This window comes from Panthera pardus, unplaced genomic scaffold (assembly GCF_024362965.1).
Source record: "Panthera pardus isolate Hobbes unplaced genomic scaffold, ASM2436296v1 HiC_scaffold_2, whole genome shotgun sequence".
NCBI classification, from domain to species: domain Eukaryota; kingdom Metazoa; phylum Chordata; class Mammalia; order Carnivora; family Felidae; genus Panthera; species Panthera pardus.
In genome coordinates this window covers 138,194,212-138,213,091 of record NW_026526765.1, presented here as the reverse complement: position 1 = coordinate 138,213,091, position 18,880 = coordinate 138,194,212, and the positions used below count along the sequence as shown (strand labels likewise).

Below are 18,880 nucleotides of genomic sequence, written 5' to 3'. Positions count from 1 at the left end.
GGATCACACACTCAGATGTCCCCAAGGCCAGGCAGGGCTCAGTGAGGAGAGCAGAAAAGGGGAGCTGGTGAACTGGGGAGCACAAGCCTGTCTCTGAGGCAGCTCAGCTGTAGCCAGTTGTTGTCATGGGGAATATGGATCCGTGTTGGCCAGAACTTCAGATATTTTTAAAGCAAAGCCAGAAATCCAGAATTTTATGTGAAATCACCCAAGGTCTGCAAATTGGCAACTAACTCGGTTTTTTTAAAAAACATTGCTAGGGCCAGACACATCACATCTGTGGGCCAGACTCCACTCACAGGGGCATCCTGTGTGTGTCCTCTGTAGCTGTGTATTCCCTTAGAGCATGTGGTCAGGAAAGGGGGCCCACTGCTTTCCACTGTGGGCTGGTGTGTGCAGTGGGACGGTGTCCCTAGAGCAGGATGAGAAAAGCGCCCGCAGCCCAGCTCCGTTTCCTTATCGTGTTGGAAGACTATCCGCAGCTGCTCTAAGCTGACCTCATCCCTTCCCATCTCATCCCGAATTCCTCGGAAGGGAGTGTCCAGCCATGCCAGGTGCCCCGTGGAAGGGCAGATGCAGAGGGCGGGGGCAATGTCATGATCCCTTGGGACAACTGTAGCCTCCCTGTCTACTGAAAAGGAGCAATGAATTTTGGGAACCTGGCTGGATCGGTGAACCATGGGCATTTCTGCACTTTTACAAATGAGGACGTAACACTTCCAAGGTGGCCCCTGGAAAGAGAGAAGCACTGAAACCAGACAAAAGGAACTGGGAGGTAGAGAAAATAAGGCATCTTAAGGAGATGACTGCATCTGGAAGCCCATTTGGAGTAGAGAAGGGTCCTGGATGCCTTGACCCCTTGATCTGAGTGTGGACCACCCAGCCCATTGAGATAATTATGTGCAGTTGCTGAGGTCTTCCTCTCATGAGCTGGAACTCTTATAACTTGTGTTCTGGCCTACAGAATAGAGAATCTCACTGCTGGGGCGCCTGGGTGGCTCAGTCAGTTAAGCGTCCAACTTCAGCTCAGGTCATGATCTCAAGGTTTGTGAGTTCGAACCCAGAACTGGGGTCTCTGCTGTCAGCCCAGAGCCTGCTTTGGATCCTTTGTCTCCCTCTCTCTCTCTCTCTCTCAGCTCCTCCCCCACTCTCTCTCTCTCTCAAAAATAAATAAACATTAAAAACAAAAAAAGAATCTCACTACCATCTCCAAGTGTAGTGTAAAGATTGTCTGCTTTAACGTCATGCTTTATATCATCCACTGGCTGTGTCCCATTAGAATGGCTGCACTAGAGTGGATATTGCTCTTTATATCATCAGAACACCTCAAATAGGGGCTCACTGATTACTTGTTAATTTGCTTCAGTAAGACGTGTTCATACGCGTTTTATATGTGGTCTGTATTTCTAGGTACTTAGAGATCCACTCTATCCCTGGCTTTGATGCATGGTTTTCTGCTTCTTCTCCCCATGTATCCATGTGATATGCTTTTGTCTGTGTGCTGTCCTCACCCCCACGATTATCATGTGTTCACCAAGACCATAGGATTAGAGTCTGTATGTCAACAATTCAACGTGGAGCACAGATGTAGTGAAAAGAAATTAGACTGGAAGAAAGTCTGTTAGCTGACGAGCTAGAATCCAGATAGTCTGGGTTGTCCCAGAATCCACCAGAATGGAAGAGAAAGTTATTTTGTGTAATTTGCAAGTATGAGTGTGTATATTTTTCTCTGCACATCTTTGTGAGGATTGAAGTGATATATTTTTGTACCAAGCAATTTACTTAAGGACCTCTTTTAAGATTTCTTATAAACATTAAGATTTCTGGATATGTACATATCTATCTATATATACATATATCTGGGATATATATATATATATATATATATATAACAAATATTATATTACTAGATATAATATATAAATATATACTAGCAGCATGTATTAATAGTCATTATTTAAAGTCCATTATTTATTAGGATAATTAACATAATTATTGTGAAACTATTACAATTTTGTTAATAATATTAATATGTAATATGTAACCTTGATTTGCAATATTATATATGTATATAACAAATACAAATTAATTTTCTTTTCATTTTCATTTTAAACTTTAATGTGATTTCAGAAGAACTTTTAGGGGTACCTGGGTGTCTCAGTCGGTTAAGCATCTGACACTGGCTCAGATCATGATCTCGTGGTTCATGGGTTCGAGCTCCACATCAGGCTCTGTGCTGACAGCTCAGAGCCTGGAACCTGCTTTGAATTCTGTGTCTGCCTCTCTCTCTTCCCCTCCCCCACTCATTCTCTCTCTCTCTCTCTCTCTCTCTCTCTCTCTCTCTCTCTCTCTTTCAAAAATAAATAAACATTAAAAAAAATTCTCAATGGGTAATCTCATTTGAACATGGTAGTAACATCCTAATCCTTTCTTGGATCAGCTCTGTATCCATTATAATTAAAAATATGTGAAAGGTGCATGAGTGGCTCAGTTGGTTAAGCATTCAATTCTGATTTCAGTCAGGGCAAGATACCAAAGTTCATGGGTTCAAGCCCCGCATCGGGCTCTGCCCTGACAGCACAGAACCTGCTTGGAATATTCTCTCTCTGCCCCTGCACCTCTCATTCTTTCTCTCTCACACACACAAAATAAATAATAAATAAGAGAATACATAAAACTTATAAATAAGCTTAAATATATGTGTAAAAACGGTAAATGCATGCGGGAAGAGAAGAAGAGGAAATACTGAGAATTAAATCAGCTGATGGTTCTGAGTTATGGATAGCAAGTGATTCCCTCCCCCCGTTTATTGTAATTAAACCATTTGTGTAACTTAAAAACAAACAAAAACAACAACAAGAATGCCTCAAAATGAGAAAGCAATGCCCCCGGAGTAAGAGTTGCATTTTCAAAAACAGGCATTTTTACACTCTCAGTCTTACACTTATGAAACCCATTTTTATCAGCCTGGATTTATTTCCACTTTCCAATAATGTATTCCTTAGTCGTCTTATTTCTTGGTCTCATCAAGATACCCCTTGATTAGAAAACCGAACGAGGGAAAAACTAAATTATTTCCGACGCTCCAGTCTGCGTACCTAAGATAGTTTCTGTAATACCAAAGACAAGTTCCTGGAAGCCTGGAAGTGCGGTCTTTTTCCATCTCCAAGGCGGCTGTGCGGGAGATGCTGTGCACTAAGGCACCGCCAGGAGATCTATATTTCTGTTCTTGACATCTGTAGGTGCCACTGCCACCGCCAATGGTGATGATGATAAGTGATGGGAAAATGAACTGGGAGGTGATGTATCTTCCTTGACAGATTTAAAGGATTGCCGCGGGCAGCCCCGAGGCAAGTGCTGACTGAGGACATTCTGGCGCCTGCATGGGTCACCGTGGCACAGACAGGCAAAGCTGTGAAGAGCTGGGAGCAGTGCGCAGACTCTGTGCTTTCGATCTCTGCCTGGATCCTTTTTGTGCATTGGGGGTGCGGGGGTGGGGGAACTGGACGTTGTACTATAGAGTCTGAAGCATCCGTTGCTGTGGGTTAGTTGGTCTCCGTCGTGTACTTGGGTCATTCCTGTGGGGAGCCGGTATTTATGGCGCCGTGTGCAGCTTCCAAGGCTATGACCGCAGTAAACAGGGGAATAGGGTGAATATCCTACAATTTTGAGGCTTTCACCCAGGGTGCGGTAAGTGCTGGTTGTGGGCTGGGTGCCTCCTAATATTGGTCAGCGGGGAAGTGTCTGACCTGAGCTATGGCTCTAGCAAACCCAGGCAAATACAGACCTAGGTGAAACAAAGGACCCTGGCTGCTCCCTGGGGAGCCTGAGGTGCTGTGCTTCCTGCTTCTGGAAAGCCAGGCCTGGGGTAATATCCAAAGAGAGGAAATGAGCTAGCACCCAGTTACCCTACTCATTTTGCTGGTCTAAACAGACCTAGGATTTTTGGTTGTAAAAGAGCTAGTAACCCTTTGGCTTTTCTTTTTTGCTTCTGTCTTTTCCAGAGCTTTTATAAAGATTTGACTTTACTCAAAATGTGCAAAGAAGAATAATGGAAGCCCCTGAATACCTGGATTTGGATGAAATTGACTTCAGTGATGACATATCTGTAAGTCGTACTTCTTGCAAACAATGCTTCAGGAGGTTCTGCCTTTACCTGTAATCTGCGGATCCTGAACTCTTCCAATCGTGTTTAGCAGTTGATGGCAGATGGAATGTGGCTTTGGGGTCCCCTGGACCAAGAAGCGAATCTCACTTAATTGTGTGTATTGCATGGTGTGTGTGGGGGCGGGGTGGGAAAGGCATCTGACCTCATTGAGCTCCCCCCTTCCTAATTGTTGTCGAAATTATTCACCGAGAAAATTTATGAAATGCCTGCAGAGAGCACATGATCAACCCTATCAGTGATAATTCCCTTTATAGGACTGGCTTTACCGCAGCCAGCTTTCTCTGGAGCTCACAAGGACACGACGGCCAAGTTGTTCACTGATGAACAAACAGTAAGAGGAATCCTTCCAGGCGCTGTAGGTGTCAAAGCACAGATTGGATGCTATTGGGGAATACTGAGAGTCATGTGTTGATGAGGACTGGGCCAGCTCCTCTCTGAGGCCCTGTTTAATCCTGTGAAGCTCTGAGCTGATGAACTTCTTCATTGTCAGGAGCCACCACCTTCTTGCTGCCTCCAGCCTATCTCACCATGGCTCTGAGGGGTCCTCTGTACGCACCCTGCCTAGAGGTGCCTGTGACTTACCTCAGGCCACACGGTCAGTTCTGCCTCCGAGGCCAGCCAGCAGCCATGTTGGCTGCTCACAACCCCAGATAAACCGGCTCTCAGGATATGTGACGAGAAGGTTGCTCTTTCTAAACTAGCCATATAACTTTTCTTCCCAGGACCTCCGTGGTCACAATTGCTGACCCTACTTTTCATCACTGTCTCAGGGCATGGAGCTTTGGGTCACCACTAGAAATGGTGTCAAAAAAGATAAGCTTCTTTTCACACACCTCTGGCAAAGTTATTTCTCTACTCCACTATTCGCTATTCACTTTGAAGGAAAGCTTGCATACTGTATGCAAGGATTGGATTCCTCGGGTGCGTTTGATGAATGATCTGCTTTATACAACCTTGGATGATTCTTGGTGTGCCAGGGAAATGTGAATGCCGCCTCTCCCTATTTTAGCTTCCAGACAATCTTTATTAATCCTCATTGAGACCAATGCGAAGTGAGTTTCTTCCTTCCCACCTTATCTTTCTGTCTCTTTCTCTCTTTTTTAAGTTACTATACTTAAAAGTGTTCAGAACATGGTTCTGTTATAGCATTGACCTTGAAGTATTTTTTTAAGTGTATTTATTTTGAGAGAGAGAGAGAGAGAGCAAGAGCGGGGAGAGGGCCAGAGAGGGAGAGGGAGAATCCCAAGCAGGCTCCAAGTTCAACACAGAGCCCAACTTGGGGCTCGAGCTCATGAGCACAAGCTCACAACCAGAGCTGAAATCAGGAGTTCAACAGTCAACCAACTGAGCCACCCAGGCACCCCTCACCTCGAGGTATTTTGAGCCTAGTGGGGAGAAGCAAAGAAAGTAAAGAATAATGTGGGGAGATGTGGGGAGATGTAGGGAGTGTGGAAGGTGTCTTAGAAAGAAAAACATACGTTATGATTAGGAGTTCAGAGTAGCTCTCTTAGGTTTGATAATGAAGCAGCATTTAAGGAGCTTGGGGTTTGGAAGGCCCCGTTGGGCTCCAGCCTTGTTCTGACCTGTGCTGACTGGAGAGCAGTAACTTTGCCTCTCCCAGATACCCACCAACTTTTACTGCTGTGTTGAGGATTGAGTGAAATAATAATATATGTGGAGCACACAGCTTGGCCCACCGTTAAGTTGCCCTTAAAAATGGTAGCTTTTGCTATTATTTCAGTGAATAATAACAATAATATTTATATGGCCAATGGTGAAGAAAGAACTCAAGGGAAAAAACCAAGCATCATGTCAGGACTTTTTTTTTTTTTTTTTAAATACAATAGAGCATTTGTACTTACAGAAGAATCATCTGGCAGCAGCCTATAATTTTGATGAATTAGGGATCTCCACTTGAAAGATAATAAACCATGTTAAGCAATAGCCCACGCTGTTTAGCAAATCGGGATACGGGATTATGTAATAGTCAAGCTCCTACAACTTGACCACTCTGAAACATAAATAAAGATTATCCATCTGTAATTGTGTAACTGCACTCAAACCTTCCCCCACCCCTTTAAAGATGTTCTATTGTTTGGATCTTTAACCTGCATTTAAACTTAAATCAGAGGGGGAAAAAAATGATACTGCGTGGAATGGTTGAAACAATCACGGCTAACATTTGCCGAACACTCACTCTGAGAGAGCCGTTATCTTGCTTAATCCTCACAACAATCCAGTGAGGCAGGAACTTGTCATGATTTTCATTTTACAGACGAGGACTCTGAAGCATGGAGATGTTACCTAACTTATCCAGGGCCACCCTGCTAGTGGGGAGCCATCTGTCTCTGGGATACCTGCTTCAGGCTACAACACCTGACTGCCTCTCTAAATCTATTACAGTGGTCCTCATCAGGGTTGATTGTACCCACCCCCCAGGGGACCATTTGGCAATGCCTGGAGACATTTTTGGTTGTCATGGCTGGGGAGGTGTCCCCCCTGGCATCTAGTGGATAGAGATCAAGGATGCTTCTGAACAACATAAAGTGCACAGGGATCCCTACAGCATCCCTTACAGCAAAGAGTTACCCGGCCTAAAATGTTGGTAGTACTGAGGGCAAGCAATCCTGGTTTTTCTTAAACCACATGAAATTAAAAGAAGCTCTACTTTGGCAACCTCTGTAATATGGTAAGTTGTTTTATAATACAGTAAAACCTCCATTTGCAAGCATAGTTCATTCTGGAAACATGCTTGTAATCCAAAGCACTCATCTATCAAAGTGAATTTCAAGAGCCATTGGTTCAGCTGTGGTCCTGTGACATCCGGCATTGTGTACAACTCGTACTGCGAGAGATCGCTCATTTATCAAGTTAAAATTTATTAGAAATGTTTGCTTCCCTTGCAGAACACTCGCAGGACAAGTTACTCGCAATCCAGGGTTTTACCATAGTTCCATCCGATCCAGGTTCAAGCCCTTACATGTGCCAGAATCGTATTGTTCTTATATAATCACTTCTTGTAGAAAGCAGTGATGACCTCTTCAATATTGAGATGATTGTTCTCAGCCTCTTTAGGTAAATGAGGAGCAGTGAATGTTACAACTGCTTTAAGAGCTAAATGGAGACGATTCCGATGCTGACGTTTAACAAGATGTGTTCAACTTGCTAATTCACTGGCATAAAAAGAATATAGCCTCCCATAAACATGCCTTTGCTTTTAGGATTCCATAACCTCCATCTCTGATGGCACTTACACCTCTTTCCTGGTAAAGTGGCAGGAGTGGGGAAGAAAATGCTCAATACGTTTAAAAAAGATGCCCAAGTTCACAAGTGTTTTTCTGATTCTCTAGCCGTAGCCCTATTACATCGTCTGAGCTTTCTGTTTCCTGATTTTCCCCTCTGGTCATGAGCCTGGTTCTTGTTTTAATTAAAACACAAGCTCTATATTGGTTCAAAAAAAGCAACTAGAACTTCTTTGCCTTTACCTAATGAGACAAAACCCAGAAGGCAATCAAATTATTTTGAAGTTACCCAGACTCAAAAATAACATTCATCCTTTCCAAAATGCAGGGTTTAAACTAACTACAGGCTCGTCTCCCTGCCATGTCCAAGGAGAGAGCATTGCACATTCCCTGCAGGTCTGTGAAGGAGATGATAGGGCTTTTCTGTCTCTGCAAAAGGGTTTGCAGATTTCTTTCTTCATTCCTGCAGAAGCCAGATGCTTCTCCTGAAAAAGAAAAATGCACTGGGATATTATTTTACCACAGACTTCTTAGTAGCCACGGTGTATTTATTTTATTAAGAAAGGCCAATTTGCAGGGCACCTGGGCTGCTCAGTCGGTTAAGTGTCCGACTTCAGCTCAGGTCACCATCTCAAAGTTCATGAGTTCGAGCCCCACATCGGGCTCTGTGCTGACAGCTCAGAGCCTGGAGCCCACTTCGGATTCGGTGTGTCCCTCTTTCTCTGCCCCTCCCCTGCTCATACTGTGTGTGTGTGTGTCTCTCTCTCTCTCAAAAATAAATAAATATTAAAAAATTAAGAAAAAAAAAAAAGAAAGGCCAATTTGCTATTCTTCCAGATAGTATATTATACACAGAACAGAACAAAGCAGAGGCCGAACTGTAGATCTTGTGAGGAGCATCCCTCCCAGCCCTGAGACACGGGCTCTGCCATGTACCACACTCCACTCTGTGAGTCAGGGGTCTTGTTAAAGATTCCTATCAACTCTGCGGGGCAGGCCCTGTTTCAATACCCAGTCTGGCACTTGAAAAAAAAAAATTGACCCTTCGAGAAGGTGTATGACTTTCACAACGTTATGGATAAGTAAGTGGAAGGGTCAGGATTTAAATACAGAACTATGTGACCACGTTACTCTTCCCCTTCTGAGCGACCTGGTGGAGTAGAGACTCCGGACCAGTCCATAAAATGCCATCACTATCCTCCGTCGGTACTGATGCAGTTGCAAATAGCTGCTTGGAAGTAATGGGGTTGGTATATATTCCAAATAAAATAAAACGAGTGAAAGAGAATGTAGGCAAACCTCTTAATTTTACTGCATGTCTGCTTTCCCATCTGTAACATGATAATTATCATCTCTACCTATTGCCCTGGACTTTATGGAGAAAATACGAGATTTTATATATGTATGTGTGCAAATACATGCCCACATATTTATATAATACACACATACCTATTTGCATACCTGTGTGTGCGTATGGACATACACATATACATGTAAATATACTCCTGCACATGCACACAGACAGAAGTGAGGACACACTCTGTTCCTCCGCAGGAAGCTTTGCCACCTTTCTGTACCATTGTGAATACAATGGGTGAAAGATGACATTTTTTTGACAGTCTATTTTTTGTGCAAGCCACATGAGAACATAATGAATAAATTCCGTTCCACCTCACTCTAACCTTTGACCCAAGCCCTTGAAGCCTAGACTAATAGCACAGAATGATATGGATTCATTTTCCTTGAGTGACTGAGCCACAGTGTGGTAGGAAAATAACTTCTTCTGGTAAACAAGTCTCCTCTTAGTGGATTCTCACATTTTTCCAACCTTGCACTACAATGCCTGCCCCTGTCTGGTTTGTGTGCACCACTTTTTACTCAATGCAATCCACTGACACTTCCGAGATTTCATTACATTTCCACAAAGCCATGTGCTGTGGTGGGAGTCCCCAAGAAAGGGCACATAGAGCTTATCAAGTGGACTCAAGCAGAGAGTTGATTGGATCAAGAATATAAGTTTTGCCTTGAGTTTAGGAGTGAAAAGGAGTGTAAAGCTAATCAAGGTAAAGAGAACCTGGCTTGCCCCTCCTCTCTAGCAAGAAATCTACCTGAGCGAGATCCTAATATACTTTCTTGTGTGCTCCCCTACAAGGTTGCCAAGATTCTCACATGGCCTCTGGCCACCTCCGTCCCTTCTTCACTGTCCCGTCTATCAGCCCTGCCCTTCCTAGCAGTTGCCTGGTTGCCTGCTCTTATCTTCTTAGTGTGTCCCAGTATGATTGACTTTTATCGGGTGTTCACATGTTCTTTCTGCAAATGTCTTGTATTCAAGTCTACATTACCTTTCATTCCTTCCTCCTGTGGTGCCCGTTATCAAAAACCTCATGCCTTGTTCTACTATCCTGTGTCGTCTGTGTTCTCTTGTTTCGGTAACACCTGCCAGGAAAGGAATTAGGAATAATCTAGTCCAGACAAGATGAACGATGTGTTCATGTCCCATAGGTAGTATAAGAGCCCAAGACCAGAACCTGGGGACCCAGACTTAACATCTTGGATTCCATACCCCTTCCTGAGAATGTGGAGAGCAGCCTTATAGATAGAATGATTTCCAAGAATGAACAACTGCCAGATTTTTTCTTTTGCTCTTCTCTTACTCTGCAGATAGCCCTAAAATGTCTTATCTTGCTTATGAGTTATAGCACATATTAGATTGGCAATGCAGATTATTCACACAAACTATTTACCTTTTATGTACTAGATTTAGTGGTGATCTACTCAACAACATGTATTAAACAGTTACAGTGTTCCAAGAGCAGTTCTAAGCTCGGGTGAATGACACAGACCGGATCGATGTTCTTAGAGTTTCCAGGACCCTTTAATAATAATTGAGCATATTATGAAATGTCCAGTTGAATCCATAGAAGGTCAGATTTAATTACAATATCAAACTCTGTTCTTGACGGCCTTTATATTTTTGTGGTGATTGATAATTGGCTCACAATTGAAACTAGACCATCACTGAGGCTGAACAAGTATTATAGCCAGCCCTGTGTCCTACTGCAAGTTAAATTTCTTTTGTAATTTTTTTGTGACTTGGAATTTTTGCCTCAATAGTTGCCGTTGCTTTGGCTTCACTTCCACATGCTCATTTTGTATACTTGTTAATGTAAGTAATGGCTAGCATTTATTGAACACTTAGTATGTATCAGACACTCTTACCTAGGCTTTACATTATTAAATTCATCGTCTTCACAGCATGCTCTTGATATAAGCACCGTTATTACCCTGCTTTACAGGTGAAGAAACTGGTAGGCAGAGGTTAAGTAACTAATATGAATTATCTGGAAAATGGTGAAGCCAGGATATAACATGGATGGTCTGGCTGCAGAAACCATATATGTAACCCCTGTGTTGAAAATGACTGCTGCTGGGCTTGTTGGTTACCTGTGGTTGGCTCAGTTCATTGAGGTCTCTTCTCATCCATGATCACTTGTCCTCACAAAGGGGGACCACTCATTGCTGTGATATCTCACCACACTTGCCAATGTGGACCTTCATCTTTTGCCTAACTACACATATGAGCAATATAATGCTATATGTGGTAAACTCTTAAAATAGGCAAAACAGTTACTGAATTTTCCCAAATACCAGCTACAAAATATGTCTTAGCGTAAAATAATTTGATTATCTTTTTAAATTTTTTTTAATGTTTATTTGTTTTTGAGAGACAGAGAGAGACAGAGCGTGAGTGGGGGAGGGGCAGAGAGAGAAGGAGACGCAGAATCTGAAGCAGGCTCCAGGCTCCGAGCTGTCAGCACAGAGCCTGATGCAGGGCCAACCATGAAGTAGGACACTTAACTGACTGAGCCAGCCAGGCACCCCAAGAATTTGATTATTATTAATTTAAAAAAAAACCCTCTCAATAGAATAAAAACAAGGAACAAGAACAAAAATCAAATGCATTTGAAAAGAGGATCATTTGTAATAATTTTCTTTCACAAAGCCTAAATGATAGAAGGTATTTAAAGCCGTCTGGGATGAATGTATGAAAACATAGATCGCCAGTATTTGTACTATGTAGAGGTGGTCGTTAAGACTGTGGGCATCTGTATGGCCACCTGTGAAACATGGAATGTGGAAGGAATAACATTCCAAGAACGGAACTGCGTAGAAGTATGTCCCACATGGGACGAGGGAAAAGAGGCTTCTATGAAAGAGACTGGGAAATCGTTTTCAGAAGTACACGAGGAATGCTAAGGGATCTTAAAAGGGAGAGAGGTATCTAATGAATTTAAAGGAGCAAGGGGTAAATAGCAGGGATTGGGTCATGATAAAAAAAGAGAATGGTTGGATTTTCCAGTTAAGACCCATTGAAGGGCATAGTAAGAGCAGGGCCTTTGGGGGTAGTGAACAGAAGCCATGTTGTGGTGGCTAGAAGAGCAAATGTAAGAGATGAGGGAGGAGAGAAGAGAACCACAGCAATTCTTGAAAAAAAGATGGCAGTGAACACAAGAGCAAGAAAGGCCATGATTCACTGAGGAGGCAGCATGTCTTCAGGTGGCAGAGCTGCTTGTTTGTCAGAGGAGAGAGCTGATGTCGAGAGGGTGACTGACAAGATGGAGGGACGAGGGATGATGGTAGAGCCAGAGACCTGAAGGGATGGGAGGGGAAGAGACAGGAGCACAAGTGGAGGGCTAGTGGCGAAGGGGTGGACTGTTAATGCCACATCCTCTGTGGGGAAGGCATGAAGTCAGGACACACCTTCCTCAATTGGAAGGGCAGGCCACTGGAGAGGAGTTCCAGACTTCAGGAAAATACTACATTTCTGAAAACCTCGCTTCAGGGTGTGTCTGCTTTCACTGCCAGCTTTGCGTGCACACACAGTTGCTGTTTCACTGGGTGTGTATTGAGATGCCTGCCTGAATTTTGGAAAGCTTTGTGAGAAATCATGAATTTCAGGATGGTTGTTTGGATGACTGGCTTAATTGTTTCTTTTGGAAACTTAATGAGACCTTAGCTGTTTAAAAGTCTCTAGCTTCAAAAGGTGTTTGGGATTTTAGTTCTTTTATTCTTTCCCTGTGGCTCATTACCGCTTGAGTAATGTCTGCATGTTCACCCAACTGGCTCCAGCTTTCAGGAGTAAGGGCCAAAGCCTTTCAGTCTTGAACAATATCTAGGATGGTCAGAGATCCTTATGGCTTGGTGTAGAAATCACGCACTGTTATGAATCCCATGCACGCTCAAACTGTTTTGCATGGCTGAGTGACAAAATTGACTGGCTCAGGCAGGGATGTGTAGGATTGTCTTGTGTCATATCAACTCGAGTTCGCAAAGGAATGTTTCAGTGTCGGCCCTTGGCCATGGACTCTCATAAAGGAGGAAAGACCAAAGAGAAGTTAAATAATGTGCTGGGGCAGGCTGGGCTCTCCTTTCCAGTCCAGCTCAACCCCGTCTTCTGTCTCTAAAATTCCCACATCTGGATCAACTGAGCTTCAAAGTCAGGAGGGCAATGAAGATGATGAGGGAAGGGCTGTGTGCACAGGTGGAAAACAGGTTAGGGAGAAGAGACAAAAACATTCAACATCGTTTCACGGCTTGTAAACTGACTTCACTTGTATTATCCACATATGATTATCTGTGTTCTATAAATAAAGAAAGCAAACCCCAGAGATATGAAATGACTGGTTTGTCCAGAACCTCAGTTAATAAATACCAGAACCTGGGGCACCTGGCGGGGTCAGTCAGTTAAGCATCTGACTTCAGCTCACGTCATGGTCTCGCAGTTCATGAATTCGAGCGCCCCATGGGGCTCTAGCTCAGACCCCACTTTGGATCCTCTGTTTCCTCCTCTCTCTTCCACTCCCCTGCTTGTGTGCCCTTGCTCTCTGTCTCAAAAATAAACATTTAAAAACTAAACAAATACCAGAACTGGGGCTTGAATCTGCATCTTCTGGGTCCAGATCCATTGTTCTTTATACAGAAGGCTAAGGCATCAGCCAGTACCCATACTGTTAATCTATTAGAGGTGTGTTTTTTTCTTTTAAATATACCATAATTTCATGGCTAGACTTGTAATAATGAGGGATTTTTTAGGAAGATGAGGGCTATATAACTATTAACTATTACTGTTACTATTTTTATTATTGCCACTAAAATCATGATTACATAGGGGAATTCATTTTATTCAAGTTCAGTAAGTACCCACTATCTTTGGTAAACACAATATTGTCCACACCCTCAGGAAGCAGAGAAAGCAGTGACATAAACATATAGGTGAAATATCATGGATGGATTCTGTAATGGATTTATGCCTAAATTATATATAAAGCAGTTGTTCCTAAATGTTAGCATGCATCAAAATCATCTAGTTGGCTTGTAAAAATACAGATTGCTGGGCTCTACCCTCAGAGTTTCTGGGATGGGGCCCAAGACTGTGAATTCCTAACAACTTCCTAGATGGTGTCTGTGCCCCCGGTCCAGACACCACACTTTGAAAGCTGGAATTACTTCCATCTGGGAGTGTGGGAGAAGATTCTATAGAAGCGATTCCCAGGCCGATCTTGAAAAATTAAAAAAAGTTTGCCTAATGAACTGGGTGGAATAGCATTCCAGGTCGATGGAATGGCACGCCTAACAGTATAGACAGGTAGAACAGCAGATATGGCATCCCTAAGAAATTTCATATTGCCACAATCAAAAAAGAAGTGAACAATGGTAAGAGATAAGTCCGAGCTCATGGAAGGCTTCCTGTGCCATGCTGAGGCTTTGCCCTGTAGTCCGTGCAGAGCCACTGAAGGATGTGAAACAGAGAAGCACCTTAGTCAAATCTGCATTTTAGAAAGCCAGTTAATTGGAGTGCAAGTATGGAAGCATGGAAGAAATGCCCACTTACTACCTAAGTATGAAAGAACTCCTTTGAACAGCTGTACTATTCTGCCGGGGATCCATCAAATGTGTGTTTGTCTTGGTATTCCAGTCAAATAGTTAATAAGCCACTGTGTGCCACGTATATATGCAAGTCAGAGACACCATCCGTTCCCTCAGGCAATTGTGGGAGCCAACACTAACATCTAGGAAACAACAGAGCCCAAGGCAAGGCAGTATTTTACCAAGGGCAGTAAAGAGCAAGGTCATTTAGGGCTGAAGCAGTTAGCCAGGGTTTCATGCAGAAAGCACAGCGCAAGCTGGCCTTGCAGAAAGGCAGCTTTTCCCTGGCCAGAGGAAAGCTTTGCCAGCCAAGGTACAGAAGGTGGAACTAAACTTTGAATGCACACTGCATGCACACTGAAGAAGTGGAGGCAACTGGTCCACCTGTAGAAGGGGCTTTTCTTGAGACCTGGAAAGGAAGTTTGAATCACAAAGGCTATTTCTACGGGACTAACCTCTGGAAGATTTTTCGAAAAAGAACAAGAGTGACATAAAACCAGGAAACAACCATCTGCAACCCCCCTCTCTCTAATCACCCAAGGATAAAAGGCATCAAGGGAACAGAATATAAAGGCTGGGGTTGGGAGCAAGAGACAGGGAAGACACTTTGGACTTTGGTTCTGATAGGGCCAAAATGACAGTAGTTGTTGCCCAGGGAGTTGGCCGCTGTCCGGAGAATGAGGTGGCTTGGCTGTCAGACAGCTCCTTCTAAAAGGCCATCTGTCCTTTGTACTGGGATGAAGGGCTGGGGAGCCCTCCCTTTTAGCTCCCAGATGGTAGGACAATGCACTCATGCGAGAGAGACTTCCTGGGTCATTTGCTTATTCCCAAATGTGCAAATATGAAAATGTTTTCGCATGTTGGTTTTGTGAATTGTATGTTTCTCCGGCCACTCTTCCCATCGTGACCTGACCGTACAACATTCTCTTAAGCTTCATCTCCTATCCAGAGAGCAGCGTTTGTGCTTACTGAAACAAATACCCAAACTGATTCTGTTTCTTGTGTCTTTATAAAAGATGGTAGATTTGTTCACAGTGTAGATTGGAGTCTTTGCTGAATTTGACATTCCACATACCCTTACGGTTCCCCAAAACTTTGATTGTCTGGCCAACACATCACCCTTTTCTCAGATGGCTGTATTTGTAATTTTCATCACCAGGCACAGCACATGACTTTTTCCTCAAGGTCATTATTCCCAAAGAATTGAGACGTATACCTTCACAGAAGTGACTTTCTGTACGCCAAGGGTGGAGAGACAGAGCTGCCGCGGGTAACACAGTTTGAGGTGGTGCGTGGGGCTCCGCGAGGTTCATCCTCTGCCTGTTGCTCAGTCCCCACACCATCCGGGCAGCCTGTGCTGCTCGAACTTAAATGTCATTATGTTAAAAGTTGCTGCACACTCAGGATCTTTGAGGTCACGTAGGAAGAGCTGGGGGTAGAGCTCATAATTCAGAGATTCTGATGTAGCCGACTTTGGGGTGAGAGGTGGCGGTTAGGATGCATGTGGCTGAAAATGCAGGAAGCCCCGCAGCCAGTTTAATCAAATATATATCATTAAGCCCCGTGAACAACCTTATTCAGTTTATCATTAACTCCATTTAAACACTAATCCATCTTTAGCTCCCTCTTTCTAAAATTTGCCTTGGGAGAAAAACAAAACAAGACAGAAGGAGCAAGGGTGAGACTTTGCCAAAGGGTGCTTTTGTGGGGCGCATGGCCATGGAAACAAAAGGCCCTGTTTTAATTGAATTGTAAACTGTGTAATTATTTAACCTGTACCAGCTGGTCTCAAGAAGCTACCGGATTCCTTAGAGAGCTTGTACTTGGCCAGGAACATAAGGCACCTTATTAGGAACAAGAAAAATGCCTTCTGTACCTATGTTACCCCCATCCCCCAAAGAACATACTGTAAAAGGGGAAAAATGCTTGAAGTTCAGTTTGGGTTCAAGAGACAGCCCTCCCTCTTTCTGAGTATGTGAGTGGATTGACTAGTAGCACCTGTAGTCTCTGAGGACTGGCCAACATAAACAGGATGTTATTGCATCAGACAGGTAGGAGTAATTTCTCTAATTGGTCATTTGAGATTTCATTTTTCACTTGCAAGACCTGCAGATTTAATTTGTTTGTGACATGCGGTTGGCAAATTGACAATACATACAACTGCCCCCTCCCTCTGTCTTGCTGTCCTGCCATCATGTGGAAAGCACTGGGGGGTCTCCATGTAGACCCTTCGCTTCATCTGTCAACATCAAGCTCACTAGAGTACCTTCTTATTGACAAATGTACCCTAATTACACATTCCTCACTTGTAATGCTAGAATAATCCTAATGAGTTTCCCGTGATCATTTTTCTTTCAGATTAATTAAAGGTTTTTTTTCTCATTCCCCCCCCCCAAATTCTGAGTGAAGTCCTTTATCACACATTCTCATTCCCATAAGAACAGTATTCCCAAAGGTACAGAGCCAAATATTTGTAGGTAGCTGGATTTTATGAGTTAATGTATGATTGAAGATGGTCCTTTGATTAAAGAAATAGTTCATCCTATTTTGTTTTAAAACATCCTTCTCTAAAGAAAGATTGATTGGCATCAGACAGAACCCCCGTAAATCAGAGCTATTGATTTTACATTTGTTTTAGCCCTTCTGGTTTTATGCCCCCTTATGTCATAATTTGTTATCCTGATAGCTGGCCCCTGAGTCGGTGCCCGGTTGATCCCGGGGGCTGGTTTCTTTCAGTTCGGTCTAATCTATACATAAAACAGATTAGCTTCCAGACAGAGAACCAAGCTCCTCTTGCTCTTTAAAACATCACCCCCTGTGTTTCCCACGGAGCTCACGGATGCCACACAGTAAAACCTCTGGCAAGTGGCGACATGAGGGACGTTGGTGTAGCCCAGAGAATATCAGCACAGGTGAGGCTCCTGGCTACCCTGGGTGCTGCAGGAAGCTGGGTGCTTCTCCCCTTGGCCCTTCACAATCAGACTCAAAACGCATGTATTCCAGACACCTTCCGGAAATTCCTCAAGGCCAGAAAATTCTTCCATCTTCCACAAGTCGCAGAAGCAACAAGAGAGAGAATGTCTGCCGGATACAGTTTGCATGTTAAAGCAGGGGTACATAGCCCTTCTTGATGTACATCTGCTTAGATGTATACAGATAGAGCTTGGGTCACTGCCAGATCACTGAGGAGCCCGTTGAGGATAAAATTAGACTTTTCTGGATCTACATGTTGTACTCAAGTGTCACTTCTTGTGCTTTGGTTTTTCTGGCCACTTGAATGAATGCAATGCTCTTGTTTTAAGTTGTTGTTTTATTCCCTTTCTCCTCCGGCTTCCCATCCAGTACTCGGTGACGTCGCTCAAGACCATCCCCGAACTGTGCCGAAGATGTGATGCGCAAAGCGAAGACAGATCAGGTAGGTCCCTCTCCTCATCCCTCTCCTTCTCCTGACTCCGAGAGAGCGGAGGGCTCCAGGAAGTTGCCTCCCCCTCCCACAACTTGCCCCTGCCTTCTGTCTTTCCTTTACAGCTTCTCCCTTCACCCCCCTACGCACACTCCCTCAACGAACAGATGTTAGGTCACCCTCCACAGGCTAACAGGACAGGGAGGCCCTAATGAGGACTCGGCTGTCTACAAATCAACGTAGGCCGTCATCTGGACAGCTCCAAACCACAGTATACGCGGCAATTTACTGAAAACCCGAGAAACCATTGGTGACAAAACATAATGATGGAGGCGCCAATGAAAAAATGTTGGATGCGTTTACTACCCATATGGCAAGGACCAGCTTGGGGGATGGTGCTTTGCCAGAATCTGAAACCCTATCAGGGATGCGACATGATAGGATCTGCAAGAAGGCATACTGTAACAGTTAAGATTAAAGCAAAGCTTTGGAGTTTAATAGTGTAAACTAAACAGAGAATTATGGCATACAGATGAAAACCAGCTGGTTGACCTTTTCTCCTTGCACACACCCCCACCCCTGACCAAAAAAAAAAAAAAAAAAAAAAATACATTCAGGGTTGTTTTTCCCTCTGTAAATCAAATTAAGTTTCTCTCCTTTTCTCTCCATGATGGGCGAAAATGAAAAAAAAAAAAAAAAAAAGGATGTTGATGGAAATGATACAATGGCATTAAACTAAGAAAGGATGTTTATTATTTTTCGAAGTAATTGCCCTAAGGTACCACCATTGATCGTGCCAAGCTCACCTCCTCTGATAGTAGCTAGGATCCTGAGAACCATGGGGAATGGAAGGTTCCAGATAATCCTCAGATGATGTGTATCGGGTTTCATAGAGGACCCTTACCTGTATAGCTACTGGAATTCTAGGCCTTTCTAACCGAAGACTTGCCCAAAGCTAATCTACTTTTTTCCTGGACAGCTTGTTTACTTTGGAGACTTTGCTTAGAGGAGATGGGACAAATAATTAGTCTTTCTAGGTTTGTTTATCTCTGTTTTTTGTGTGAGTGAAAGTAATACTTCAATGTTTGGGTCAGAAACGCAGAGGATAGTTCTACATTCGCATAAAAGTCTTCATTTACC

The 18,880-nt window shown here is 43.5% G+C and overlaps 1 protein-coding gene across 5 annotated transcripts in view; it reads left to right on the top strand.

Moving 5' to 3' along the window:
* The window catches only part of SNCAIP (synuclein alpha interacting protein), a 156,865-nt gene that overhangs the window by 77,229 nt on the left and 60,756 nt on the right, over window positions 1-18,880 (top strand). For all 5 annotated transcript variants that reach the window (XM_019469557.2, XM_053907534.1, XM_019469556.2 and 2 more), the window contains exons 2-3: window positions 4,005-4,108; window positions 17,680-17,752. In XM_019469557.2, the coding sequence (XP_019325102.1) occupies window positions 4,052-4,108; window positions 17,680-17,752 (130 nt within the window). In that variant the 5' untranslated portion in view covers window positions 4,005-4,051. The remainder of the gene's footprint in view (window positions 1-4,004; window positions 4,109-17,679; window positions 17,753-18,880) is intronic.